The sequence below is a fragment of the Oryza sativa genome, chromosome 11 (assembly GCF_034140825.1).
Source record: "Oryza sativa Japonica Group chromosome 11, ASM3414082v1".
Taxonomy (NCBI): domain Eukaryota; kingdom Viridiplantae; phylum Streptophyta; class Magnoliopsida; order Poales; family Poaceae; genus Oryza; species Oryza sativa.
Window position 1 is genome coordinate 29,162,047 of NC_089045.1, and position 27,932 is coordinate 29,189,978.

The window sequence follows — 27,932 nt, forward strand, 5'->3', positions numbered from 1 at the left end:
GTGCGGCCCATATAATAAGTGGACAGTTCGGCCTTCTTCCAAGCCATTTTCTTCTCCAAAATGCCGGCTCAATTTATCAGCGAGAAAGGTATCTCCCTCGTAGTATTTGTAATGCATTGAAACAAATCAAAACAAACACCCAGCGATCTGTACATCATTTCTCCAAATTATTGCAAAGTTTCTATCACAAGTTCCTTCATCAGTTTATCTGTTACATAAACCTAGTATACAACTTTTGATCAGCAGCTTACGGCAACAAGCTTCAGAACTCAGAGGCACAGAACATGGAGACATGGGAGAAGCAGTGGTGATGATGCCGTCAGATCTGGAGCTTGCTGGCGAGGTACCAGGAGTGCATTGCAAGGCTACCGAACGCCATGATGTTGGCCAGAGACGACAGGCCATGGATCATCCCGAACTTCTTGTTCATGGCCGCCAGCGTTGGGTTCGTCCTCGCCACCTCCGCGTTCTTCGAAAACCCGACCTCGCTGCCGATGCCGAGGTCTTTCTCGATCTTGTGCCGCCTCATCATCATCTGTAGAAAGAAGCCTAAGTCAAAACTCAAAACTGTATATTGATAGGTACTACAAAAGAGCACCCTGAAGTGAAGCAATGTTGGGGCTACAGGATGTTTGTTTTCAGCAATCATCATTCGCTGCAACTTGTCAAGAGCATAACAGAAGACGAATGTTGAGCACTGAATGATGGCTCACAAGGTAGGAGCAATCCAAACTCAAATTCAATTGAAGAATAAAGGTATATCTCTTACTGTTCTGCAGTAACACCCTGCAAACTGCCGGCTCACACAAATGATTCAAGACTATGCAACCGTAAGACCAAAAACATGGTGTTTGACTACATTAAGCCAGAAACTTTTCTATGTTAGAACTATAAAGGTTTACTTACTTTCCCAATTCCCAAAGCTATATTGCTAAGCTGATTGGAAACTAAGATAAGAGCAAGTGCCCCTGTGTCAAGCACTTGCATAGTTGCATGTTATTTAGCCGGTGCTAGTGCGTGCTACCTATGGAAACCACTACCAGGTTACTACATATGTTCATTCCTGAAAATAAAATGCAACAAAAAGTCATTTATTCCTTAGGCCTCACTGTCGCACTTCAGTCGGACTTTTTAATCAACATGAATTGATCCACCTATACTTTATCGCCTTCAAAAAAAAATCTACATTACATTACATTACATGGACATTTACTTATCAAGCTTAAATTTCATGCAATGCAAGTAGAGTTAGGTGAAAAGCAAAAATCGTAACATAAAGAAAGCAGAAAAATGGTAAAAAAGATTTACCTCAGTGGTCATGGGCGTGAAAACCAGAAGGTTGGAAAGGTCAAAACCAAGGGCGGAGATCAAGAATCCAAGCTGATAGCGCTCAATGGTAGATGCCGTCTTCCAAGGATGTAGATACGCAAAAGCTGCCACTGATATAGCCGAGCATACTGATATCAACATGAAGTAGGCTGGGAACATTTTCCCTTGTAGACTCCCAAACTGGTGCCTTGGCAAATACCTTAAAGAATACATCAAAGCAATGTCAGTAGCCTTATTCTGAAATATTTTGGAGTAAACAACTTGCACTTGGTGGATCAATAACCAAAATAGATGCTGCATTTCTGGTTTTAGGTGATATTTTTTCTGCAAAATCACAAAGCAGCATGTACTATGTGGGTATAATAATACAACACTGAAGGCGCATTTGAACAACTGAACAGATGACAGTGCTTTCTGAAATGCACACTACGTATTACTCTGAAACATGCAGCTTACACAATAATCCAACTTGCTTGCAAAAGGCACCATGAACATTGGTGAAACCATGAAAGAGTTCTGAAAAGTTCTCCAGGCCAAATGCCAAAATGGTGAGCTCAAGCATGACAGTCACAGCAGGTTTAAAGTTTTAATAAGAGAATTTAACATCTCAAATCTCTCCATTATCCAAATAACCAAATATACAGTAATTCCAAGTTAGAAATTAGTGTTCCATCCTATAGGTTGTAAATTGGGATTCTGTGCTTACAAGCATATAAACACGCAATCTTTACTAAAATGAAATCCTAGAACCAAAAGTAAAAAACTGGATGAACGTTTGGGCAAGGATACTATTCTAGGGTCAAACCCAAACTGCTAGGAGCCTAGGAACAACCAAATTAGCATTTTGAGCATGGCCAAGACAGCAAGACTATGCAAGCTCTCCGCTTAAATTTGACAAAATCTGATACTGTTTACAACATAGTAACACTTACGAAAAATCTAACAGCAACAATAATCGACGTGAAAACCCAAAATTCCACTAAAATGGAGCTGATAGATAGGGAAGCGATTAGAGAGCTCTTTACTTGAACATGACGATGCCGCCGATGAAGGTGACCCAGAGCGCGGCGCCCCAGGCGGTGGCGAAGCAGAGGACGTGCGCCAGCCTCGCCGCCGCGACCCCGGCGCCGGAGCGGCCGGAGCCACCGAGGAGAGCGTCCGGCGCGAAGAGCACGCCGGCGGCGAGGAAGGACACTGCCGTGAGGAACCGCGCCGCCCACCCCATCGTGCCCCCACCCTACCAGGCTAGGGTTCGGATTCCGAGAGATTGAATGGAGGAAGAAGAAGAAGAGAGCAAATCTGTGTGATTGGAAATGAAATTGAACTCAACTTAAGCACAGAGTGTGAAATGAAAGACTAGTCAATGGAGTACTAGTGCTTGCTTGCAAGGAAAGTTCTGGAAGCTTATCTAGAACGCATTAAGTTATAATATTTCCTCATTAATTTTATAGGAAGCAATTTAAGTTAATTGATTGATTCTCATAATCCACACAAATTAACAACAAAGAAACAGAGCTTTACTTGTACAGTACTATTTCTACTCAATGGCAATTCTCTGAAGTCTGAAGTTCCAAGAGAGGAGTCAGCGTAGGAGAACTTGTGTTACATGTGACAGAAGGCTTGACCTTTTTAAACTCCTTTTAGAAATGATGAGTTGAATGAACACTGTATTAGGCAGGAATTTGCTCAGTTGAACCTCATTTGTTTGTCTGTTTTGTCATGACCAAACAAACCTATGGGCTATGGGCTTTAGGCTGTGTTTGGATCCAAACTTCAGTCCTTTTCCATCACATCAACATGTCATACACACACAACTTTTCAGTCACATCATCTCCAATTTCAACCAAAATCCAAACTTTGCGCTGAACTAGTCACTTAGAAAAATTTCTACCAGAAACCTGTGGGCAGTTGGGCCTAGAAAAAAGAGCAACACACGGTTTTGGACCAAACAGAAGAAATCAAAGATTCAGAACTGCACAAGATTTGGAGTACGACAAGTATAAACAGTGAACAGCACTAGCAAAAGAACTGACCCTGTTCGCAGTAGAACATGAGGTCAGACCTGCAGTACTTTGGATAACATTACAGATCACAGTACTTACAATGCAGGTAGTCCATCTGCCAAAATCAACTGTAAAAATGGAGTGTATTTTGGACAACAGAAGAAGAACAAGTAATGAATGATCTTATGTATTTCTTCAGTTCAATTGTTTGAACCTGAATACTTGATCAATTCCAAATTTCCAATAGCAATGTGATGCCTTTCCAATTGCTCTCTCTACCTTTGTAGAGACAGTGGCAGTGGCACCAACAATAACAATCCACAAATCATCATCAACACCCAAAAGATACAATTCCAAATCTTGTTGAATAATCCTATGCTTTTAATTGATGAGAGTGGCTTTCTTTCTATACCCCTAGCTGCTCGAGGGCGATGGTGACGGTGTGCGTGAGCTCGCCGATGATGAGGCGGTGCTCGCCGACGGGGATCCTTCGGACCCCGTTCCGGTCGGCGACGCTGAGCCCGTCGCACACGTCGATGCCCATCTCCACCCTCGCCGTCCCGCCGGCGCCCACGTGCACCTTCTCGAACGCCACCAGCTGCCGCACCGGCGCGCCGTGGCCCGCCGCCGCCTCCGCCGCGGACGACGCCGGCGCCGCGGCGTACACGAGCACCGTGTGCGCGCCGTCGCGTTCTCCCACGTTCCTGACGTCGACGTGCACCGGCATCCTCAGCTCCTCGCACCGCGCGTGCGCGACGCGCACGGCGGCGGCGCGGCTGAGGCGAGCCGTGGCGTTGAGCGAGGCGGAGGCGGAGGCGGCGGCGTGGTGGGCGGAGAGGCGGACGGTGAGCTGCGACGGCGCGTGGGCGATGGAGTGGGTGAAGGAGGTGTAGCTGAGGCCATGGCCGAAGGGGTGGATGGTCGGGCCGGTGTAGAAGCGGTAGGTCCGGCCGGGGTAGCCCTTGGCCGGATTGGCGCGCATCGCCATGTTCGTCATCGGCACCTTCTGCAGGTAATCTTGCGGGTACCATGTCACCGGCAGCTTCCCTCCTGCAGGAACACACAACAAACCAAATTCCAAATTAACTTGATTAAGATACATATTTTTTTCTCGATTTCTATTAGTATGCTTTTTAAATTGCTAAACGATGTATTTTGTACGGAATTTTTTATGCTGATGTTATTTTAAAATATTAGAGAAACGTTTAGGGGTCTTCTATCTTCGCAGGTGGTGGCCTAAATGATCTGGGTTTGAAGTCTCAACCCTTCTAATTATTTGATATTAGATCATTCCATAATATTCGCGTCTTTTGTTTTAAAATATCAGACATATACATTTTTTAAGTTTGTAATAAATTAAAACTTAAGTAATCTTGTGTTAATGACTTTATCATTTTACGTACCATCATTTTTTTATCTTCGTTAGATTCAAACAAGACTTTAATCTCCTTTTTGAAAAGATTAGTCAAATTTCACAATCAATCTCCTTTTCATTGGAAACTAGGGGCGGATCCACAATGGGGGCGGAGGGGTCTTGAGACCCCACTACCGCCCCCGGAACAGTGGAGACCCCCCTAAGCCCCCACTAAATTTTTTTCCATAGATCCATAGGATGTGAGGACTGGAGGTTCGATTTATATTGATGTAGTTTATTTAGCCCCCACTACTATTTTTTTCTAGATCCGCCCCTGTTGGAAAGATTATAAAATTTTGATATTTTTGAAGCACTCTGAATGAAAATGAAATGAAATGTTGCTTGGATTATGTACTACCTGGGTTGTGGTGGCCGAAGATGACGTCAGCAATGGCCTGCCCGCCGGCCTGGCCGGGGTACCCAGCCCACAGGATTCCGGCGATCTTCGGGTCGTTCTGCGCGAACCCAATGTCGATGGGGCCACCGGACATGAGCACCAGGATCACCGGCCCTTTCGACGCCTTCGCCACCGACGAGATGAGCTCCGCTTGCCGGCCAGGGAGGAGGAGGCTCGCGCGGTCCAGCCCCTCGGCCTCGATCTTCTGGTCGAGGCCGGCGACGACGATGGTCGCGTCGGCGCGGCGAGCGGCGTCGACGGCCGCCGCGATCGGCTGGCCGCTTCCCGCGCACGCCACGTCGGTGCATCCCGGCTGGTGCGCGGCCCGCGCGGCGTACCGGGCGACGCCCTGCAGCGGCGTTGTGTACCTGCACGGCTTCCCGGCGTAGTTCCCGATCATCGCCACCGTTGCCTCGGCGTGCGGGCCCACGACGGCGACGGCGCGGCGCGCCGTCGCCGGCGACAGCGGCAGCGCCCGCCCGTCGTTCTTGAGGAGGACGATCCCCTGCCGCGCCGCCTCCACCGCGAGCTCCTGGTGCGCCGCCGTGCACACGTGCTGCGGGCCCAGGTGCCCGAACGGCTGCGCCGCCGGGTCGCCGTCGAACATCCCGAGCCGCATCTGCACCGTGACGGTGTTCGTCACCGCGGCATCAATGTCGCCATCGCCGACCTTCCCCTGCGCGACGGCGCCCTCGGTGTACTGCGCCAAGAACGGGCCGCAGTCGAGGTCGAGCCCCGCCCGGAGCGTCGCCGCGACGGCGTCCTCCCTGGTCCGCGTGTAGTGCTGGTCGCTGTAGAACACATCAACCGAATCGCAGTCGGAGACGATGTAGCCTGCGAGCCCCCACCGGCGGCGGATGGTTCCCCGGAGGAACGCCGCGTCGGCGCAGGTGGGCACGCCGTTGACCTGGTTGTAGGAGCACATGACGCTGGCGGCGCGGCCGTCGACGACGCAGGAGCGGAAGGGGACATTGAAGGTGTCCTCGAGGTCCTGGCGCGTCACGACGGCGTTGAAGTGGAAGCGGTCGGTGCCGGACCAGTTGTCGAGGTCGTAGGCGGTGAAGTGCTTGCAGCAGGCGGCGAGCTTGAGGCGGCCGGAGGAGGGTTGCTGCTGCTGGAGGCCGCGGACGTAGGCGGCGGCGTAGCGGGCGGCGACGGCGGGGTCCTCGCCGGGGGTCTCCTGGCCGCGGCCCCACCGCGGGTCGCGGAAGATGTTCACGTTGGGGCTCCAGAACGTCAGCCCCGCCTGACCGCCGTTGTACATCGCGCGACCCTCGTCGGACACCGCCTGTGCGCATACGTACACGTACATGAATACAGATATACGTATACAGCTGAAGAAATACATGAATTAATAACTCTAATATAAAACACACACATAAATACATACATGGATTAATAACAAAAGGAATTTGCTAGATTTCAGACATCTAAGAATTTATACTATTTTTTCTTGTCACCTGAAGTAAACATTTTGGTATTTGGTTAGCTTAAAATTGCAATGTACTAACATGTGCCGTTGTATTTCATTTTGCCTGTAATTTTTTTTTTCGAATTACATATTACAACGCACGCACACCCATCCCTATGAACGCACGCACATAAACTATTTACGTAAACCCTATCTCTACGAGCATTTTCGAAGACTGGGTTGCATTATATAGTTTTACTTAATTTTTGTTTAAGCTTAAATAATTGTATAGTTCTATTAAAAAAATACTTTGTTATGAATATTTTTTTTGACTGAATTATTTTGAATAATTAATAGTAGAGGGGATGAGAATGATGAGAAACCTGAAAACCAGATAGTCCTGACTAGTAAAAAAATACTCCTAAAATATAAAAAGAAGAATCTTTCTATGGATTGTTCATCATGGGCAGGATGACAACGAGTCATGGTTTTGATCACAGTGGAGCACGAATCACGAGGCAGGATCAAATATATAATTGACTCTCCTGCAATCACATGGCCGTGTACCCTATCGTGTACTCAACCAAGTTACTATGCAACACTGCATTCGCACGTGAATTCTCAACCGTGTGCTTGTGCTCACATTCACGCTCGTGATCGAATTCCTCTGCAAATTTCAGAAGATTTTTTTTTTTAAAAAAATGTCTGCAGGTTCTCTATCTCTTTGGAAACAAGACATGCAGAGATCAGATCAGACACAGGTCCAGCAACTTGCCCTGAAGGTCCAATTTGTGACCACTGTTTGGGCCTTGAAGGCCTCAACTACTCCTAATACAGTACTCTTGTCTTGCTAATCTTGAGAGAGCCATAAATGAGGCATCTGAAGATCTTGTTCTGCAAGTATACTACCAACTGCAGCTCTACAAACAAGTCAACAACCTATGGATCACATTGTACTGGAGCACTACTGATCAATTGATCATAGATCCTAGATCGACAAATGGTTTCACTGAATTGTTGAACTGCCATACCTACCAATGGGTAATTAGGAGTAAAATGGCCATTATATGAATTCACCATGACACGGGGAGGGCTAGCCCGCCGCTCGGCTCGCCGACGAAAACTCCATTAAATTTTTAATATTGTTGAATAATTAAATTGATGATAGAATTTCTATAGCAAATGATAGTTATAATGAAGTTTGTTTGAGCTAAAAAAAAGTTTTTCTAGCTTCGCCACTGCCATGATATGAATGGAATTCAATATATATGTAATAACAAAAAGGCAAAAGGCCAAAAAGGTTTGATCTAAAGCTAAAGTTAAAGCTTAGCACTGATTATGGTAAACAAAATTCAGTGCAAACAACTTTGCCAGAATTTTAGTGATGAAGAGAGAAGGACATGCTAAAATGAGAGAATAAAGGTGGGCAATATGCTATGACTACAATAACAAGAGCAACATATCATAACTCTATCCTTATGGACTCTTCTGATGTAAATAGTTGCTAGCTGCCTCCTACACTTCACCTTGGCCGTTGGTTGCATCTTGCATGGCCACCTTTCAGAATGGGCATCACCTTTAATTAAGGTGTACCAACTTTACACATTTACACATTGAAAAATATTTTCTTAATTAGCTAAGATAAGATATCAGAATGGGGCTCAAAAGTTTTAGATTTGGCTAGGCTGGCTTGCACATGGCTGCACCCCTGTATCTTGCACACCATTGGCCAGCACACTATATAGGACACTAGGAATTCCATTATGTCCTTCCTTTTTGGACTTGGACACACTAGCAAGGTGTGCATCACTCTTGGGTCCTAAAGTTTTGTCCATTGATGATAATGAACTTCTAAACTAAATTTAAGTGCATGTTATTGTTTTGATCAAATATTAGGACATAGTCTATTTCTCACCACCAGTTTTTGGTTATGAAAGGTGCATGATGCATGCATGCTTTTACAGGGCTAACAATGGTAAAATAACACAATGATTAAGGTAGAATGTCACATCACAGTTAGCCTAATACATGCATGAGATCTAGATATATTCTTCAGTGTAGAGCAGAGCATAGCATGTGCATTGCTTGCTTGTCATTTTGCTAAGACAGACCATGTACAAACACGGTGCCTTAACTCACAATTAGTGCCTAACATTATGTCTAGACGCAAGCTCTAATGTCTTATCTACAAAAAGATAAGTACTACACACATATACCATTTGTGTGAAGCTAAATTAACAAAAAAAATAGCTAGTAAATGCATGCAGAGCAAATCAGTTCACCACTAGTACCAAAAACGCCAGTAAAATCAAACAAACCAGAAACAAAGTACCCTTGAAAGGTTAAAAGCAGTCACTTGCAAAAAGGCCAAAAGGGCATATGGATCATTAGCCTTTTCTTCTTTGTAATCACACATGTTGTAGGCTCCACACAAAAATAATAATACAACTCCAGTGCTCTATCCATTCCACCAACCATGATCCAGCAGATGCTATTGCTGGGCCAGTGTCACAGTGACCCTCTTTGCTCATGCAGATATTTAGGCCAACTCATAACTGAATAAAAACTTGTTCATGTAAAATTTCCACAAACTTTTATCTTGCAAACATTATGTGCTTGAAGTTTGAGAACTGCCATGCATACAAAAAGGTTTTGTTCACTACATCTTACACTTGTTCACCAAAAAATAACATTTTCTGTTATAAAGATTGAAAATTTTGTGGACACGCATCATTATTAAGCAAAGTGGTGGCAAGGATGCTAGTGCTCTATCCAAGTATTATGGACCGTGAGATATGTGCTTTAAGATTCGTACCCAAAATCATTGGCACTACCAAGTAAAAAACTACTCATTCTATTCCAAAATAAAAACATTTCTAGAATAGTGATAAGTCAAATATTTTTAATTTTAACTATTAATAGCAAAAAATCAAAAAGATCATTCATCTAAAATTGATGTTATTAGATTTACTATTAAATAAACTATCATAATATGTAACTTTTCATTTAAAATATTTTATTGGTTAAAGTAGTATTTTAAAGATTGCGTGGAAGATTTATATTTTAGAAGAGAGAGAGAGAGTATAAACCATAGAAAAAAAATAGAGAAGGACAGAACCTGAGACAAGCGCGACGCACAGTAGCGAGTGACACAGACAAGGACGCCATGGCGCGCACAGACATGACGAAGAGAGGCATCACATGCACGCACAACAACAAAACCGCGACAAAAGCAAAAGCGCCGCGCACGCCGCACGCGCGCCGCGGCGTCCCGTGTCCGCGCCGCGCGCGCGCCACGGCGCCGGCGACGGCGACAATGCCGGCGACACAGTGTTAAGTGTGGAACGTACCTGCCCGATGAGCTCCCAGAGGGTGGCGTTGAACGACGCGGCGGTGCCGATGACCTGCGGGAACGCGGTGGCGCCGGGGAACGCGCCGCCGAACCTCACCCCGGGCCCCGTGTCGGACACGCCGTGGAGCGCCTCCGACCACCACTCGTACCCGGCGACGCCCAGCCGCGGCACGCCGGCGGCGTTGTTCACCAGCAGCCGCACCTTCTCGGCGCGCGTCAGCCGCGCCACCAGGTCGCGCGCCCGCGCCCGCGCCGGCAGCGACCGCCTGCAGAACGGCAGCGTCGCCGCCGGCCCGCCCGCCGCGCACGCGAACGCCGACCGCGCCGCGACGGGGACGACGCCCCCGCCGACCGCCGCCCCGGCGAGCACCAGGAGCGGGAGGAGCAGGAGGCGCCGCATTGTGGAAGTGAACTCCTCCTCTGCAACTGCAAGGTGTTTGTGGAAATGGAGATGGCGAAGGCAGCGTGCTTATATAAACCCAACCGCACAATCTCAGGGGCTCTGCAAGTTGCAACCAACCCCCAGAGGAGAGGAGCAAGAAAATGGCTAATTTCTTTCTCTCTTTTTTTTATACTTTTTGTTTGCAAAGAAAAGTATATGCTTTTCAATTAAAAATTTACAGCACGTTTTCAGTATTCCATAAATTATTTGGTTTGCAGAGAAAAGATTAATTAAAATTCAATCAATGTCTCGGGTGCCATGAGTTTCTTTCTTCAATTTTGATCGTCTGTTTTATTTAATTGTTTTAAAAAAAATAAAAAACATAAGTCATGTATAAACTATATTCATGTTTTATAATCTAATAACAATAAAAACACTAGTAGTAAAAAAATTTTAAATAAAACGGATGATCAAAGTTGGCACGGAAAATTTATGGCTGCATTTATTTTGGGATGGAAGAAGTAGTAAATTGCAGTCACTGCTGCTGGCTAGTCCTAGAGAAAACTTAAAAAAAAATCGGTGGCTGCCAGTTTGTGTGCTGCGTGCTGGTGGTGTTTTCATTCTCTTGTGCATGTGAGCATGTAACTGTGTGTTTGTACAATGAGAGAAGTAATAAATCATTTTTTCCCTTTCTTTTTAGTAATGGTGTTTGTACTGAATGAAAGTTGGTGGTGATGGATATTTGTGATTTGTGCTTCAAAAGTCAGATAAAGAAGTAAAGCGGTTTCAAGGACAGGGCACGGCTACTTTGGAGCAGGTATTGACGTACTAGGCTCTGTACTGTACTGGTGTAAAGACTGCTTTTAGAATTTACAAAGGTAATTACTGCTATGATTAACATCTGAACATATCCATTAGCTTTAACTCCCAAAACAAGTACCTTCAAATCTAGTAGAGATGAAAATAGAGGAACTTTCCCATATGAAAAGCACCTAACAACTTTCCCTATCTCCTTTCTTCCTCTATCCCTTTTAACCTGAATTTTTTTTGTTGGTTTATCTTGGACCGTCCAATCAAAGAGTCTATGATTTTATTCTAGAATAGAAACAATGTTGAAACAGAAGATTTAGTTCATTACCACACTAGACAACAAACAAGAATCTATAAGTTCCAATTAAGGCCTATAAATATCTCTCAGTGATCACCATGTCATCTTGATCTTTTATTTGTAAATGAGAGCATGCTTTTAATCATAATCTGCTTTTTAGCCTCTGTTTGGTTCTGTTTTGGATTTATGAGAGCAAAAGAGAGAGGGCCTGCTTGCCTTTAGCATCACATTTGTGTAAAGATGCATTCATGCCTTGGAAGGACCACCTTGCAGAATGGAAGGATATTTCTCCACACATATGTCATCAGACTAATCTGTTCACAGTACTCATGCAACAACTCTTCCATAAAAACAACGTGGCCTCATTAGCACAAAGCTACATGTTTCATAAGCAGAAGCACAAGCTCAAATCCTACATCAATCAAAGAATGCGTTTCAAACAAGCCCAAAATGTTACTGAAAGCATCTTAACGATGTACTTTGCCAAGTTTCATTTCACACAATATATATTGACTCTTGCACTCACCGTTAATCTTGTTGAGCAGTTGGTAATCCAATCTTTTTTATGGTCAGTTTTAGTGAGCAACCAACTTGGAACGGCGTACTACGTATTTCGCCGGCAAGCAGTTGTTCAGTACTTCAACGTACAGATCAAAATGTCATGATTTCACCTAACACCTTTATACAAACCACAGTCCAGTGAATTACAAATGTTTTTAAATGCAATTTCATCAGGTTGTACAAAATGTTGAAGAAGTTCATTCTGTCATTAATTAATATATTTAATGGCGGCGCCTATCATGCACCTGATTTGATCGCCAGCAAGAAGAGGATTAGAACTGAGAATAACTTCGCTTGAAGAAATCGGACTAGTAGGTTGATTTAACAAGCTTTGCTGGAAGAACTAATGACGTGTCAGAATTACTTACCGTTTAGACCAATGCAAAGGATACGAAAAGCTTCATCAAAATGGTTTCCTTGTACGGAGGTATTGTTTGGCAACTTTGCTGACATGGATTGATAAATGAGAGCGAAATGAGTGTGTCACTGTCAAATCGGATTAGATGAGTAGTTCAGCTGCAAAGGTTAAAAGCAAGAGGATAAATACGATTTCAGAATTCAGATAGCACCAAAAAGAGTAACCAAAGTTTGAGTGTTAATAGATCATCTGTGCACAAAACTTGACGTCTCTTGCAGGTCTGCTTGTGCTTATCCCTTTTCACTCTGTTTAAAGCTTCTTTTCTTTTTGTGAATTCTTGAATGTTGATGAATGAAAGGTCGAGCAAACACTTATTCTTATTCGCAACTAAATGCTTCCAAAGAAGAAGCATCACTCTATTTTCCCTAATCCCTAGTGATTTCTCCACTACACTGTGCAACCTATTTCTGATGGCAAAAGTACTACTATATATTCTAATGACAGGCAGAAAGACAACATGCTTATTAGTCCTTATTCTTTTCCTTTTCACTTTCATGATGTGTGACCAATTGATGGTGAACTGTTAGTGGCTTTCAAAAGCATAGCATGTTATACATCACTCTGACACAACTAGGAGAAGGGAGAAAGTGTGATGTCCAGATGCTAATGGGACATGTACCATTTCACTTCAAGTATTGGCTCCTGTAAATGGTCCCTTCTACTATCCATTATCCCTTATGCCAATGCCACTATGGCACCACCATCCACTAGTAAGGACAGAAGTTAGCTCCAAGAGTTAGTGGTACAATGTATTTATGGAGTAGTGTTGTGATGTCAAAGCAAGAAAACTACCAGGGTACCCACTTCAGTAAGTATATCTGTATATGATCTTCCTCCTGAAAATGCTGAGCAACTATTTGTCTGCAACAGTAGAAAAGCTAGGTAATTAGACTCACTGTGAATAGATATTTTTATGGGTTTAGTCATGTAAATTCTGCATATGTAGCTCCCCAAATCTCTGCAGAAAATATGGAGATGATTCCACATTTCCACTTCCCAAGGCTTTTAGTGGCGTTGTTGCCTCATGTGCATCCACAATTCTGCATCACTTCTGTTCATGGACATACGCACAAAGGTCAACTTGCAAGCATGCATCACCCAACTGGAACCGAACTGGATGGCTTCAGCTCATGGAATTCAGCAGCTGTTGATGTAGGGGTTGGTGCTGAGGCAGTGAGGCTATGCTGCAGAACATGTGGTACTGACTGCATGTAGGACAGGATACTGCATATACTCATACAGTTGAAGAAGTAATGGGAGCAGGAATGAGTGAATGGATGGATGATAGGAGTACCAGACTGCAGTGTATCTGTTGGGCAAATTGAGAGTCATGGGCTCTATTGAGTCTCTCTGATTGGATGCAGCACATCTTGACTGAATTTTGCATCAGCAATGATTGTGTGCAAGGCTCTTTCTCCCCCACCAGATGCTGCGAAATGCATGTATATCTTCAGGAACAGAAAAGAAAATCTTTCCCTCCATTATCCACCCTTGTTTTTTTTATTGAATTCATCATTCTACAATTAAACACTGAACAGAACAGCTTGTGAGTCATCAGGATTGGTTCAAGACAGATGTAATGACCAGTGCCTTAGCTTTCCTCATTGCTGTCCCATTAAATTCTTCAAATCACCCGTGATCTTGATGCCTTCATATGCTCTGCAGGGGATGTTAACCAGTGCTCTTCTTCGATACTTGAACCTTCCTAATTTTTCACGAGGCTTTTTACAGTCTTTGAGTGAAGGAGGCACCATATCCTAGCCGTCCATTCCACTCAATCTAATGGCCTAGGATCTCCCGCAAAAGCAGGTACCGAATGTTGTTGATGGTGGGAGGGCAATTTTGTACTTTCGCTTGCAGGAATCAAGTTGGAGCGGAGCACCATCTGTCCGATGCAGTCGTCTACTCATCGACTCCTCAAATCGAACAGAAACCGTATAGGCGAACACGGGCACACGGCGACGAGCCTGAGACAACCGATGCGGTGGTCTTCCGGGCGGCAGTGACCTCGGGGGAGGTGGGCCGATAGGGAACACCGGCGACTTCGTGGTTCCCTCCCGTCAGTGCTCCCGCTTCCTCCCTCCTCCCGGTTCGATCCTGACGGCGCCGCATTCTAGTCCCTCCTACCCATTCCACCAGAGCGAGGACGGGCATCGCAATTCGCAAGGGCGCCGGCAGCTGCAAGGTCAAATCGCGCCAGGGCGATTGGCTGCTACGGGCTACGGCGAGGCCACCAGGAAACTTGAAGCAGACAAAGCTTTTCACTCGAGAAGCTCATCTAGAGAAGCCAATATAAATCCACGAATTTCAGAGGCCTCGTGCCAAGGAGTTAGAAGTCCTGCAAACCAGGCATTTGTTTGCAAGCCAATTGCATCATTATGCGCTGAACCACAACTAATTACAGAAAGGTTTACAAAAGAGCCTTTTCAAGAACAATACTCCAACTAAAAAGGAACAAGGAGCTTGAAGAACAGTCATCATCAGAAAGTTCTGAATACATGTCTGACATAAATTCCTAACAAATCCTATATTCCACAAACAAGATCTAAATAACCACTGCGTACCACACCAAAGAAGGTTCAGAGTTCCACACTTCCACTTCATTTGAGTTTCAGAAGGTTCAGAGTTCCAGGAACTGAACTTGGCACTTCCACAATACTGAACACTCATACTTCATGCGAGCTTTGAAGCACGGCATATATACTAGCACAAGACAAACCACTATGCATGCTATGGACACGACATGACTGTCAAAGTGTGGAGCTCTGGTGCTGTGTGGAGTTGGGCAGGGCACGATGATCAAGAGCAAGGGGGGAGATAGCCGACAGATGAAGGCAACGGCGCCCTGTGGCTGCAGCAGAAAGGACAAAGAATCGGAGACGGCCATGGGAGGGAGCAGGGGCACCCTGCCGCGGGGAGGATAGAGACGCTAGCAGAAGAAGCGGGGAGGCTGGCTTTATGAAGCAGCGACGTCGTGGATCGATGGTCGGCGGCGAGATAGATGGGTGGAGGCGGCGCTATAGATGGGTGGCCAACGGCATCCTGGAGGAAAGGAGAGGCCGCGCCATCTAGGGACGTGCGCCGGTGCCAAAGCAAGTGAAAACAAAGGATGCGGAGCGGAGGGGAAGAGGACGAAGAAGAAGACGGAGAAGAGACGATACCACACGCGCAGACGTGCTATTCCGATCGTATCCTTTGTGAACGGACGGATGGATTGAGTTGGTACCTCCTCAAAGATAGGAAAAATACTCATTTTTCACACTGTATTATGTTATACTAGCAATGCCTTCCCTGATTCATAGCTCGAGTTGTTGTCTCAAGGGATGAAACTGGTTCGGATAGTTTCCGTCCGTCCGGACCATTTTTCGAATTCGGATAGTTTCGGTCGGAACTATCCGGAAATTCTCGGATTCGGAAACGAATTCGGATTTTTTTTCTCAGAAACGAAAACGAATACAGTAAGGGTACTATCCGTTGGAATCGGAAATAAGTCGGAAACTATCCGGAATTTTTTTCAGATATCCGCAGACATTGAGTAAATTTTAGAAAAAAACACGTATATATGCATAACTTTTTCATACGAAATCATATGAAGACAAACTTTATATCAACATTGTAAAGCTCGGTGAGATCTACAACTTTCTTATTGACTATTTTATTATTTGAGGTCATTTAAGGGTCTAAATATTCATTATAATATACCATATTAATTTTTACAAAATCTCATATCTACCATCCAAACGACATCTGATGGAGATGTGTTACATATCAAAGTTGTAGAGCTCAACTGGATCTACCACTTTGTAGTTTATAACATTTGTATTTGAAAGCATTTAAAGCATAAAATAAATATTGCAAGTTTCGAAGATGCGAAGTAAAATAAACAACATCTCCAATTTATACAATGGCAAGTAAGTTATACATCTAGTAGAAGGTCTTGAGAATAGAAACTGATAATCATATTTGCATATGAATCTCTTAGAGGAACAACCATAAAAATCGATTTTCACATACGGTTGTGAGACCGTCTATAAAATTGACGATATAAATATTGGAGATGTTGAACTAAAATAATAAGTGATATCTCTTCCTCGATCAAGAAACTCAATTTGAGGGGCCTTTTATATACCGGTAAATATTCACTACCGTATTCGTTCCGTCTCGTATTCGCTCCGTATTTGTATTCGATAATATTTGATTTCATTTCCGTATCCGACTTTTCGATTCCGATTCCAATTCCGAAAAAAATTTATGAAAACAAATATGATAAAGCTAATTTCCGTCCGTTTTCGATTTATTTTCATCCTCTCATGGACAATTAAATTGGAATCGAGCTTAGTGTTCATTCCTGTACTCTTCACTTATTCAGTATTTCAGTTCAGTGTTCTTAGTTTCATCTCAACCATTTCGATTTTCGGGTACAAATTATTCTTCCCATGCATGAATGACGCACAAAACAATCAACGGTGTTTGGCGAATTTCATCTAACCGGAGCGACGAGAAGGGAAATGGAGCGCTCGACCTTGCCCTCCGCGCTCCGCCACCGGTCTTCAGCGCCATCGCCGAGGTGGGGGCTCGCTCGATGGCCGGACCAGGTGCTCCGTGCTCGAGGATTTACCTCACTGGCTGACTGACTCATCGGAGCGCTCGCCATCAACCTCGCCGCCAGCGCCACCGTCGCCACTCGCCGGAGCGCCGCCGCCGTCGGCGACCCACGCGCCCTTTTCAACGATAATACGAGATAGTTTGAGGGCTTACTCGAAAATAATCATCAGATGCTTACGTGGCTTTAATCTCAGCCGGCTGTGTTAGATCAAACGGGTGTAAAGATGCACATGTACCTTTTTTGGATTCAAAAATGGAAATTCTGATAGCTAAAGGACTCGTTCAAAAAATCACCTCCAACAACTGGCCAACGTTAATATCGACCGCTAGTGTTCGATCGGACGGTCAGCAGAGATAGAGGCCCATCGACAAGGCCCACAATCTCGTCGTGAATATGGGGCCGCACGTTGCCTCCGGCCTATGTTGGCTAGAACTCGCCGCAGTACAGCCTAGGCCCATTAATTGAGGCCCAAATCATCCCTCACGGCCCATACATTATGGGCCACAATTTGCTCCTGGCATGTGGTGGCCCACAAATTAATCCCAACAGCTTGATGGGCCCATACAATATGGGCCTCACGCCGGCAGCAGCTCACCGGCGCATCCCGACCAGCCATGGGCCATGGCGCTCCACTCCGGCGACGACTTGGATCCCGTCGTTTCTTCGACTCTTCGGCGAGCTTCCGGTCTTTCAGTTTCATATTTCAGATCAGACAAGTTGAGCGGGTACGGAATTCAAATTTGCAGAGGGATATCAACTAGAAGCAGGAATCCTCGATAGATAAAGGATAATGAAGTTTGTCAGGTATATGTTGTCTGTTTGTCAGTATCATTCAAGATTCAGATCAGGTAGCTCGACAAGGTAAATCTGAGTTCCCCTCAATCGGCTGTGACCCTTTCATATTTATAGGGTGGGTGGACAGAGCTTAGCTCTTGTACAAGTCGAATTCATGACAAATTCGTTAAGAACACATACTCTCTTTTCGGATACCAAAACAGGATCATCCGGTTTAGCAGGACATATTAATTTTAACTGTTACTCTCTCCATTTTAGGTTATAAAACGTTTTGACTTTAGTAAAAGTCAAACTACTTTAAATTTAACTAATTCTATAAAAAAAGTAATAATATTTACAACACTAACATAGATTCATTAAATCTATAATTGAATAAATTTCATAATATATTTGTCTCGGGTTAAAAATACTAATACTTTCTTTTCTATAAAATTAGTTAAACTAGGAGTAGTTTGATTTTAACCAAAGTTAAAACGTCATGTAACCTAAAATGGAGGGAGTAACTCCTTGTAGTGACAATCAATACTTATGTTAATGGTTGGCATGGGCAACGATTGTGTCCAAGACTCATTCTCCACCCATCAGCCACTGCTTAGGTGGGATGGAACCCATGTATATCTTGAGGAAGAGAAAAGTAAATCCAGCTTTGTTTATTACATTGAATTCATCTTATCCATTTAAACACTGAAAACAACGGTCTGTCCGCTGTCATCAGGATTGGTTCAGGAAAAAGCTACGAGAGTGCCCTAACTTTTCTCCTTGTTATCCCATTACATTGTTTAATGAGAGAATATATTCTATCTCCCTAAGTTTACTCCAATTCAAGGATTTGCCATCGATTGTCTTCCTCTATAATATGTCATCAACTTTGTCAACTTTTTCTACAATATGCTATTGAGGTGGATACTTTTTCAAATAAAAAAAAAACTAAAATGTCACTCAAGACATGGCTGTTTGGTTGCCGCCGTAGTTTGCCTCAGTAGCTGTGGCTCACCATGCTTGGCTTGCCACAGTTGCCTAAGCTTTTTGTGTCTGAATGTGCTTGCCACAACAACAGCGCCGCAGATGAGGCGATGATTTTCAGCGCCACAGGTGTGGCGTGTTTTTGTACTGGGAGCAGTAGTGGCAGCCACAGCTTTCACGGGAACCAAACACCAGCCGCACTCTCGATCTGGCGTGGCGCATGTTGGCAGGAACCAAACACCGGCCAAGCTCTCCATGGCTGCCGCAGGTGTGGCGTGCCGCGCGGAGGCGGGCAACCAAACAACCAAACCGTCGGTGTGCCATCTGCGCCCACGGTAAAGATGTTATTTTCCAGGCCAGGATTGTCGATCACAACCAAAGCGAGTTTTTGTTCAGACTTCATACTCTTTGGCATATAGAAACTACTGGAATCTGAAAGCCCAAAAGCTTTCGTCATTGCAGAGAGGCCACAGTGAGGGGTGAAGAAAGCATGACGTTTCTTCTTCGTGTGAAGGGAGTGTCTATGATCATTGTTCGTCTCTACTACTAGCATATAAAGTAGTATGCACCTCTTTGGCTCTTTCTTTTTTCTTTTTTAATCAAAGTGCGCTCCTGCTTTAACATCATGGAATATAATCTTTATACTTAAACTAATTATAATCACATCACTAGGCGCTAGCTAATCATTTGATTTACTTGGAAATTTTGGTGCATCACCATTAACGAGTTTCTCTATGGCAACCATACTAGATTCTTTAATTGGATCATGCGTAAACAAGTTGCAACGGCTCATTACTGAGGAGGCAATACAAATTTTACATGTAAAAGAAGAATTTATTAACAAAACAAATTACATATTCTGCCAGGAAACTGTGAGACGAATTTATTAAGCCTAATTAATCCGTCATTAACGAATGTTTAATTTATTGTAGCACCACATTGTCAAATCATGGCGCAATTAGGCTTAAAAGATTCGTCTCGCAATTTCCTGGTGAACTGTGTAATTATTTTTTTTGTTTTTTTTGTCTATATTTAATACTCCATGCATGTGTCTAGACATTCAATGTTACAGCGTGAAAAATTTTGTTTGGGAACTAAACAGCCCCTAAACAGGGCCTCATAAGAGCAGGTACAATAGCAGGCTATAAGCCAGCTGCAAACATATTTTAAGAAGATAAATAAGGAGAGAGAAAAAGCAGCGGGCTACAGATTTGTAGCCAGATGTAGCACGGACTCCAAGACGCGGTGTGTGTACGACAGGTGGGACCATATATTAATAGTGTAGTATGCAACTATTGTATGAATGGGCTATTAGATTGGCTATAGATGAATTGGAGCTAATAGTTGGCTATACTATTAAACTTCACAATTTTTGACAATTTGACCCTTTGCAAAAACTATTTTTACAAATGAACCGCTGCCAAAACTTATTTCAAATCTGACCCTTGTGCTCAACGCCAAATCATGTGGCGCTGAAATTAAACACCTCAGCGCCACGTCAGCTGGCGCTGAATGCCGTGCCACGGCGGATGGGAGACTAAGTCAGCGTGCCAACGTACATTCAGCGCCATGCTATTTAGCGCTGAGGTGTCTAAATTCAGCGCCACACGATTTGGCGTTGAGCAAAAGGGTCAGATTTAAAATAAGTTTTGGCAGTGGTTCATTTGTAAAAATAGTTTTTGCAAAGGGTCAAATTGTCAAATTTTGTGATTAAACTTGCTCTAAGAGGACAGGACTATGATGGTCCATACATGCCATCAAATGCACACTCATAAAGTCTGAGTTGTCAGTGTTCAAACTGAAAAACATCACATGGCAAGCTGTAAGTTATTGCCTACTTCCTACTAGTAGTACTGGTAGTAACTGAAAGCTCCAAGCAGCAACAATCTCATATCGATCCTCTAGCTCCCTCGTCAGATTACAGGGGAAACGTTCTTGATCATCATCTCCCTCGTCAGCGGCTGCACGCACCAATTAAGGCCTCACTCTGAGGCGAGTCTTTCTTCCTCACGCACCAACCCTCTGCTTGCCCACAAGCTCTGGTTCCTTGCGGTATGAGCTGATTGAAACATCGGATTGCTCAGTGGTCGTCATCTTGGCGTGCACTGCTGCCATTCCCATCAATCCAGCTCCATTCGGCCTCGCCTTTCATGTCCAGCTAGTTCACCTTGTATACATGAAGAGAACACCTCATCTGTGCTGGTTACTTCGTCTTTTCATTGCCCATTGACCAAAGAAGCTATCGAAAGGTAACCCCATTAATTCTTCCAATTCTTCAGCTTCAGTATACTAAATTACTTGCTCCAAAGACATTGCAAAATAGCTTGTTAGCTAGAGATCGTGCTCCTGCGTTACATAAAGATGAAACTGAGTAAACTTCTGATCATCTTCAGACCATGTTATTATTGTTAATAACTTGGAAATTTTCTTGCATCACCTCCCATCATCACTTTATACGTTATATGCATAACTCTCAAAGACAGAAGAAAAACTCAAGAACATATACAAATGAGAATTTCCAAGATGATTTCTACTGTAATATTGAAAATTATAAAGTACCATCCATTCTTTTCACGCCAGATGACTACTTTATAAGGTAGACTTGCATGTAAGGATGTACTTCAAATCTCTTGTTCTTCTAGCTGTGATCATTTTATTGTTTTTTTTTCAGGAGGAGAAGGGAGGGGGGGGGGGGGTCCATAATGTTAGTTACTACAGTTAAATGCGCTAACACAACTCCTAGGCTAGCATGTGCGAAGTAGTTATAGAATAAAATAAGATAGATATCTTAATGTTACGCCAGCTTTTGGAATCATTTCTGGACTGCATTAATTTTTAACTTTCTTCTGGTATTTTTTGTTGAATTCCCTAAAACAGTTTGCTGGATGGCAACAATAGTGGATACTTTGGTTGGATCATGCATCAATAAGTTGCAAGCGATCATTACAGACAAGGCAATACTCATTTTAGGGGTAAAAGATGAGCTTGAAGAACTGCAGCGAAGAACAGATCTCATAAGATATTCTCTTCAGGATGCTGAGGCAAGGAGGATGAAAGATTCTGCAGTTCAAAAATGGCTTGACCAGCTAAGAGATGTTATGTATGATGTTGATGATATTATTGATTTGGCTAGATTTAAAGGAAGTGTCCTACTACCTAACTATCCTATGTCATCGTCAAGGAAATCTACTGCTTGCAGTGGCCTTTCACTTTCATCCTGCTTTTCTAATATTCGTATACGTCATGAAGTTGCTGTAAAAATTAGAAGCCTGAACAAAAAGATAGATAACATTTCAAAGGATGATGTATTTTTAAAACTCAGCCTCACACAACATAATGGAAGTGGTTCAGCATGGACACCTATAGAAAGCTCCAGCCTAGTTGAACCTAACCTTGTGGGCAAGGAGGTCGTACATGCTTGCAGAGAAGTGGTGGATTTGGTGCTTGCACACAAGGCAAAGAATGTTTACAAGCTTGCTATTGTTGGAACAGGGGGAGTTGGCAAGACAACACTAGCTCAGAAAATATTCAATGATAAAAAATTAGAAGGGAGATTTGACCATCGTGCCTGGGTTTGTGTCTCCAAGGAGTATTCTATGGTTTCCCTTTTGGCACAAGTTCTTAGTAATATGAAAATTCATTATGAAAAAAATGAATCAGTTGGGAACCTTCAAAGCAAACTCAAAGCAGGCATTGCAGACAAGAGTTTTTTCCTTGTGTTGGATGATGTATGGCACTATAAAGCATGGGAAGATTTACTAAGAACTCCACTAAATGCGGCAGCCACAGGAATAATTCTAGTAACTACTCGAGATGAAACTATTGCTCGTGTAATTGGGGTGGACCGCACTCATAGAGTTGATTTGATGTCAGCCGATATAGGATGGGAGTTACTTTGGAGGAGCATGAACATCAAAGAAGAGAAACAAGTGAAAAATCTACGGGACACAGGTATCGAGATTGTCCGCAAATGTGGTGGCCTACCTCTTGCAATCAGGGCTATTGCCAAAGTCTTAGCAAGCCTGCAAGATCAAACAGAGAATGAGTGGAGACAGATATTGGGGAAAAATGCCTGGTCCATGAGCAAACTTCCTGATGAATTAAATGGTGCTTTATATCTGAGTTATGAAGTGCTGCCGCACCAGCTGAAGCAATGTTTTCTTTATTGTGCACTTTTCCCTGAAGATGCAACCATTTTCTGTGGTGATCTTACTAGGATGTGGGTGGCTGAAGGCTTTATAGATGAGCAAGAAGGCCAATTATTAGAAGACACAGCAGAGAGGTATTATCATGAGTTGATCCATCGGAACTTGCTCCAACCAGATGGTTTATATTTTGACCACAGCAGGTGCAAGATGCATGATCTCTTAAGGCAACTTGCTTCTTATTTGTCAAGAGAAGAATGTTTTGTTGGAGACCCAGAGTCACTAGGGACTAATACTATGTGCAAAGTACGGCGTATTTCAGTTGTCACTGAGAAGGACATAGTGGTGTTACCTAGCATGGACAAGGATCAATATAAAGTGAGGTGTTTTACAAACTTCTCTGGGAAGTCAGCAAGAATTGATAATTCACTTTTCAAGAGACTTGTATGTCTTCGCATTTTGGATTTGTCTGACTCACTTGTACATGACATCCCAGGTGCGATTGGAAATTTGATTTATCTGCGGTTGCTCGATCTTGACAGGACAAATATATGTTCTCTCCCAGAGGCCATTGGCTCCCTTCAAAGCCTTCAAATATTGAATTTGCAGGGGTGTGAATCTTTGCGCAGACTTCCTTTGGCAACAACTCAACTATGCAATTTGAGGCGGCTTGGTCTTGCTGGTACTCCAATAAACCAGGTTCCAAAAGGGATAGGAAGACTGAAATTTCTCAATGATTTAGAAGGATTTCCTATCGGTGGTGGAAATGACAATACCAAAATACAAGATGGATGGAATTTGGAAGAGTTGGGTCATCTTTCACAGTTGAGGTGTCTTGATATGATAAAATTGGAGAGAGCTACTCCTTGCAGCAGTACAGACCCATTTCTACTATCAGAGAAAAAGCATCTCAAAGTTCTGAATCTACACTGCACTGAACAGACAGATGAAGCATATTCAGAGGAAGGCATTAGCAATGTTGAGAAGATCTTTGAGAAGCTAGAACCTCCACACAACTTAGAAGATCTTGTTATCGGGGATTTCTTTGGGCGAAGGTTCCCCACCTGGCTTGGTAGTACCCATTTGTCTTCAGTGAAATACGTGCTCCTCATAGATTGCAAATCTTGTGTGCATCTTCCCCCAATCGGACAGCTACCAAACTTGAAATACCTAAAAATTAATGGAGCAAGTGCAATCACCAAGATTGGACCCGAATTTGTTGGCTGCTGGGAGGGTAATCTCAGATCCACAGAGGCAGTTGCTTTCCCCAAGCTCGAATGGTTGGTCATCAAGGATATGCCCAAATGGGAGGAGTGGTCCTTTGTTGAAGAAGAAGAAGTGCAGGAGGAAGCAGCTGCAGCAGCCAAGGAAGGGGGAGAGGATGGAATTGCTGCTTCGAAGCAAAAGGGGGAGGAAGCCCCGTCTCCAACTCCAAGGTCGTCGTGGCTGCTGCCTTGTTTGACGAAGTTGGATCTCGTGGGCTGCCCCAAGCTGAGGGCTCTCCCACCACAGCTTGGACAGCAGGCCACCAACTTGAAGAAACTCTTTATAAGAGACACAAGATACTTGAAGACGGTGGAGGACCTCCCGTTCCTCTCTGGTGGCCTTCAAGTTGAAGGATGTGAAGGACTGGAGAGGGTCTCCAACCTTCCCCAAGTGAGAGAGCTGTTTGTAAATGAATGCCCGAATTTGAGGCATGTCGAGGAGTTGGGTGGTTTGGAGCAGCTATGGCTGGATGAAGGTATGCAGGAGATCTCTTCACTGTGGGTCCCAAGGCTTCAGGAGCAACACCGCCAGCTCCATGGAGATGAGCATGAGCTGGAGGTCACCGAGTGGCTCTGAGACCCAATTAATTTAGATGGTGCAAGGTATGTACACTAATTGCTTGGGATTTTTCACTGGAATAAACTAATCATTGGGTTGTACATTCATGCTGCTCCTCTGCTCTTCACTTGTATATATGCAGCTATTTTAGCATTTGATAGTCTCCTTAGTTGTTCATGTTGTGTGCATTGACTGATTGTTTAATGATTTATATGATTTAGTTTTATTTTCATTTGTGCTACATGTAACCATTTCATTGTGGTCAAGATTTTCATAAAATGGTGGATATCAATCGAAGGACTTGAGGTAGTTAGGAAGAATCATTTTTTCACTTTTGGTACACAAACTGCATAAGTAAAGGAGACATATGGGCCAAGAAATAAATATCATTTAGTTCAGATGCAGAACAGTTTACTTGCATTTAGCCCTCAATGACCCAAGTGTGTTTTGTATCGAGATTATGCATGTACATAGGAGACATTGAAGGGAGCACATATTATCTTGTAAAAACAAGTAGAGACGTCAATTTTTCATGAAATATTTCAACTGTGTAATATATTAGGCATATACAACGGTCAATTTAGACTTGCAAGCGATACAACGCCCAATTCTACAGATTTTCGGCCTGCAGCCTGTTGGCAGCAGGACATTGAACACAAAAGGGGCAGCGCCCAACATCTGCTCCTAGGCCACTAAGGTTTGTTTGGAAAATAAAAAGCTGCCTAAATGCCTTTGTATTTGTTCCAATTGATTAATATTTTAGTTATATCCCTAACAAATAAAATAAGCAGGGTACATTGCCCTGCCTACATGCTTATGTGTAGTTCGTATGTGGCTTTTTCTTAGACTATTTTTTTTCTTGATGTCTAGTAGGTTTAACTCCAGAAAACATGATTGTTGCAAAAACTGATCACACTTGTATTTTATTTTCCTTAACTAAGTTATTGAAGTACCAAATTGCTTATATATAGCGATGCTTAATTTGTGTGTGCTTGTTTATTTTGTAGGTTGCTAATCTCGAAGATTTGGGCAGTGCAGGCACTTTCTTATTTATTTGTTATCTTTACCTAGTTACCGATCTATGGAAGATTTAAGAAATCCAAAAAAAAAGAAAGAAAAAGAAAAATCCAAAAAAAGGTAAAACTTAGCAAAAAAAAAGAAAAAAAACAGGGGCATTTGCTTTACCTCATGAAATGTATTTCATTTTTTTTTATGATTTGTGTGTGTTTCTTCTTCTTCTTCTTCTTCTTCTTCTTCTTCTTCTTCTTCTTCTTGTAGCTGTGTAGGTAACTCCGCCTATGTCACTTGAGGTGTGATTTTAATGACATAGCCGGTCCCAAGCCCGGAAAAGGAGGAGGGGATAATCTTGTATATATACTTGTCTAGTGAAATGATGCTGTGCTGCTAGGTGGATCATTGAAAATTTTCTTGAAATTTGCTGCATTCTTGTCAAGTTATTTGTATATTCAATTATTAGAGGCACATCCACTCTGCTGCTCGCCTGCTCTATTGGACAAATTTGATTCTAAACTATTTTAGCTCAACCTCATTACAATCCAGTTTTCAAGTAAAAGCAATTGAACACATGCACCAATTCATTCTCCTCCCAGTCCCCTGTTTGAGAGTTGAGAATTGAGCTACTGAGATATTTTCATTAGTGATATCTACTGCACTGTGCAACCTCATTACAATCACAGGCAGAAAGATGATATGTCTATTAGTACTCCTTGTTCTTTATTTTTTCACTTTCATGATGTGTGACCAACTGATGGTGAACCAATTCCTTCTACTTTCACTTTTCACTTAGTGGCTTTCAAAAGCATAGCCCAGATGCTATTGGGACATGTTACATGTACCGTTTCACTTCAATTCTTGGTTCCTGTAAATGGTCCCTTCTCCTATGCCACTATGGCACCATCCACTAGTAAGGACAGAAGTTAGCTCCAAGAAAACTACTAGTGGTACTATGTATTTATGGAGCAGTGTTGTAATGTCAAAGCAAGAAAACTACTAGGGTGCCACTTCTGTAAATCAGTATATGAACTTCCCTACTGAAAATGCTGAACAACTATTTGTCTGCAACAGCGAAAGACGCAAGGTAGGTACTTGGGTAGTGTTGTCCTATGTCAATGCAAGTTAATAATTTTATGCTTAAGACCGATTCCCCCGCGTCGCTCTCGTGCGGGCGGCTCGGGGGGCGAAAAAACCCTAGCCGCCAGCGCCTCCACTTCCTCTCCGTTGCCTCGCCGGAGTCGGAGCTTGCCGGCGGCAAGCCGGCAGCAAGCACGGAAGGCGGCGGCGAGGCTCTCCCTCTTCTTGGCGTATCCCACCCCGGCGCGACGTGGACGGGGCGCAGCCGACGAAGACCCTCACCGCGGCCAGAGGTGTGACGGTGGGATGGTGTGGGGAGACGGCCGCCAAGGCTGGATCTGGCCACCCCGCGCACGGATCTAGCACGGCGGCGCGCGGTGGCTGGGAGCGGCGGCGGCACGGCAGCCCGCAGCTCGGCACGGCAGCCCGTGCAACGGCAGCGCGACAGCCCAGGGCGGCCGCATGCCCGCATGGCGGCCCTGCAAGTCCTCGCTTCCGGGGTGCCGCCACGGTGCCCTTCACGACCAGGTGGGCGGCAGGGCGCGGTAGTTGGACAACGGAGGCGTCGACGGGTTGCGCCAGAGCCGGAGTAGCAGTAGCGTCACCGTCGTCGGTGCAAGCCCAGATGGCTGTGTAAAGGGAGCTGGCGGCGGTGGGTCATCTTCCTCGTTGCCGGTCGGCACCCTCGCCCTTCCTGGAGCTCCTCCCCTTCTTTGCGGGGAGTTTCTAGGTTGGATTGAGGCGGCAGCTCGTAAGCGGGGGAAGCTCAGGCTGCCGAAGCAATGCCACCTAGTCCTGGGTTCTCCTTCGGCCAAAACTAGCGAGGCGGCCGGTGGGTAGTGGAACGGAGGCGTCCTAGGCCAGCTCTCAGGGGTGGTGGTTCGATGAAGTCGGCCGACGGAGGGGCGTCGGTGCGGTGTGGTGGATGCTGCGTGCTGCCATCTGTCTGTGTGGGGGTTCTGAGTTGGTGGACGGCGATCCGCAGTCAAGGGTGTAGGGTATCAAGCGAAAGCCTAGTCCGGTGGTTCACCGGGCTGGCAGCGGCTATGTCTTCGGGCGTTGTAACCTCCTTGGGGCGTTGTCGAGGGTTACCCTCTCCTTTGCTCGACGAGCTTCTCTGAGTGAAAACCACA

At 44.3% G+C, this 27,932-nt stretch overlaps 3 protein-coding genes and 1 long non-coding RNA gene across 4 annotated transcripts; 1 reads left to right on the top strand and 3 right to left on the bottom strand.

Moving 5' to 3' along the window:
- Positions 1-128: 128 nt before the first annotated feature.
- Positions 129-2,634, bottom strand: LOC4351102 (uncharacterized). Its single transcript, XM_015761726.3, has 3 exons — positions 2,355-2,634; positions 1,309-1,528; positions 129-535 (listed from the first exon to the last, which is right to left on the bottom strand). The coding sequence occupies exons 1-3, from the start codon at positions 2,552-2,554 to the stop codon at positions 320-322; spliced, it is 636 nt and encodes a 211-aa protein (XP_015617212.1). The 5' UTR covers positions 2,555-2,634; the 3' UTR covers positions 129-319.
- A 697-nt stretch (positions 2,635-3,331) lies between these two features.
- On the bottom strand, positions 3,332-10,979 carry LOC4351103 (probable beta-D-xylosidase 2). The gene is made up of 3 exons (XM_015761719.3): positions 9,905-10,979; positions 5,105-6,431; positions 3,332-4,382 (listed from the first exon to the last, which is right to left on the bottom strand). The coding sequence occupies exons 1-3, from the start codon at positions 10,304-10,306 to the stop codon at positions 3,739-3,741; spliced, it is 2,373 nt and encodes a 790-aa protein (XP_015617205.1). The 5' UTR covers positions 10,307-10,979; the 3' UTR covers positions 3,332-3,738.
- Positions 10,980-18,670: 7,691 nt separating this feature from the next.
- Positions 18,671-19,257, bottom strand: LOC136353924 (uncharacterized). The gene is made up of 2 exons (XR_010737441.1): positions 19,145-19,257; positions 18,671-19,063 (listed from the first exon to the last, which is right to left on the bottom strand). It is a non-coding gene; the product is annotated as an uncharacterized lncRNA (long non-coding RNA).
- A 1,494-nt stretch (positions 19,258-20,751) lies between these two features.
- Positions 20,752-26,292, top strand: LOC9266964 (putative disease resistance protein RGA4). The gene is made up of 3 exons (XM_015762194.3): positions 20,752-20,988; positions 21,617-24,752; positions 25,716-26,292. Exon 2 carries the CDS (start codon positions 21,625-21,627, stop codon positions 24,724-24,726), a length of 3,102 nt encoding a protein of 1,033 aa, XP_015617680.1. The 5' UTR covers positions 20,752-20,988; positions 21,617-21,624; the 3' UTR covers positions 24,727-24,752; positions 25,716-26,292.
- Positions 26,293-27,932: the final 1,640 nt, after the last annotated feature.

Bases quoted from the DNA above. Each gene is read 5' to 3' on its own strand.
- LOC4351103 (XM_015761719.3), bottom strand. From the start codon at position 10,306: ATGCGGCGCCTCCTGCTCCTCCCGCTCCTGGTGCTCGCCGGGGCGGCG. The intron at 6,432-9,904 runs GTACGTTCCACA...GTATGCGCACAG, and splicing joins TCTGGGAGCTCATCGGGCAG to GCGGTGTCCGACGAGGGTCG. The intron at 4,383-5,104 runs GTAGTACATAAT...GTGTTCCTGCAG, and splicing joins CTTCGGCCACCACAACCCAG to GAGGGAAGCTGCCGGTGACA.
- LOC4351102 (XM_015761726.3), bottom strand. From the start codon at position 2,554: ATGGGGTGGGCGGCGCGGTTCCTCACGGCAGTGTCCTTCCTCGCCGCC. The intron at 1,529-2,354 runs GTAAAGAGCTCT...GTATTCTTTAAG, and splicing joins GGCGGCATCGTCATGTTCAA to GTATTTGCCAAGGCACCAGT. The intron at 536-1,308 runs GTAAATCTTTTT...TTCTTTCTACAG, and splicing joins TCACGCCCATGACCACTGAG to ATGATGATGAGGCGGCACAA.
- LOC9266964 (XM_015762194.3), top strand. From the start codon at position 21,625: ATGGCAACAATAGTGGATACTTTGGTTGGATCATGCATCAATAAGTTG.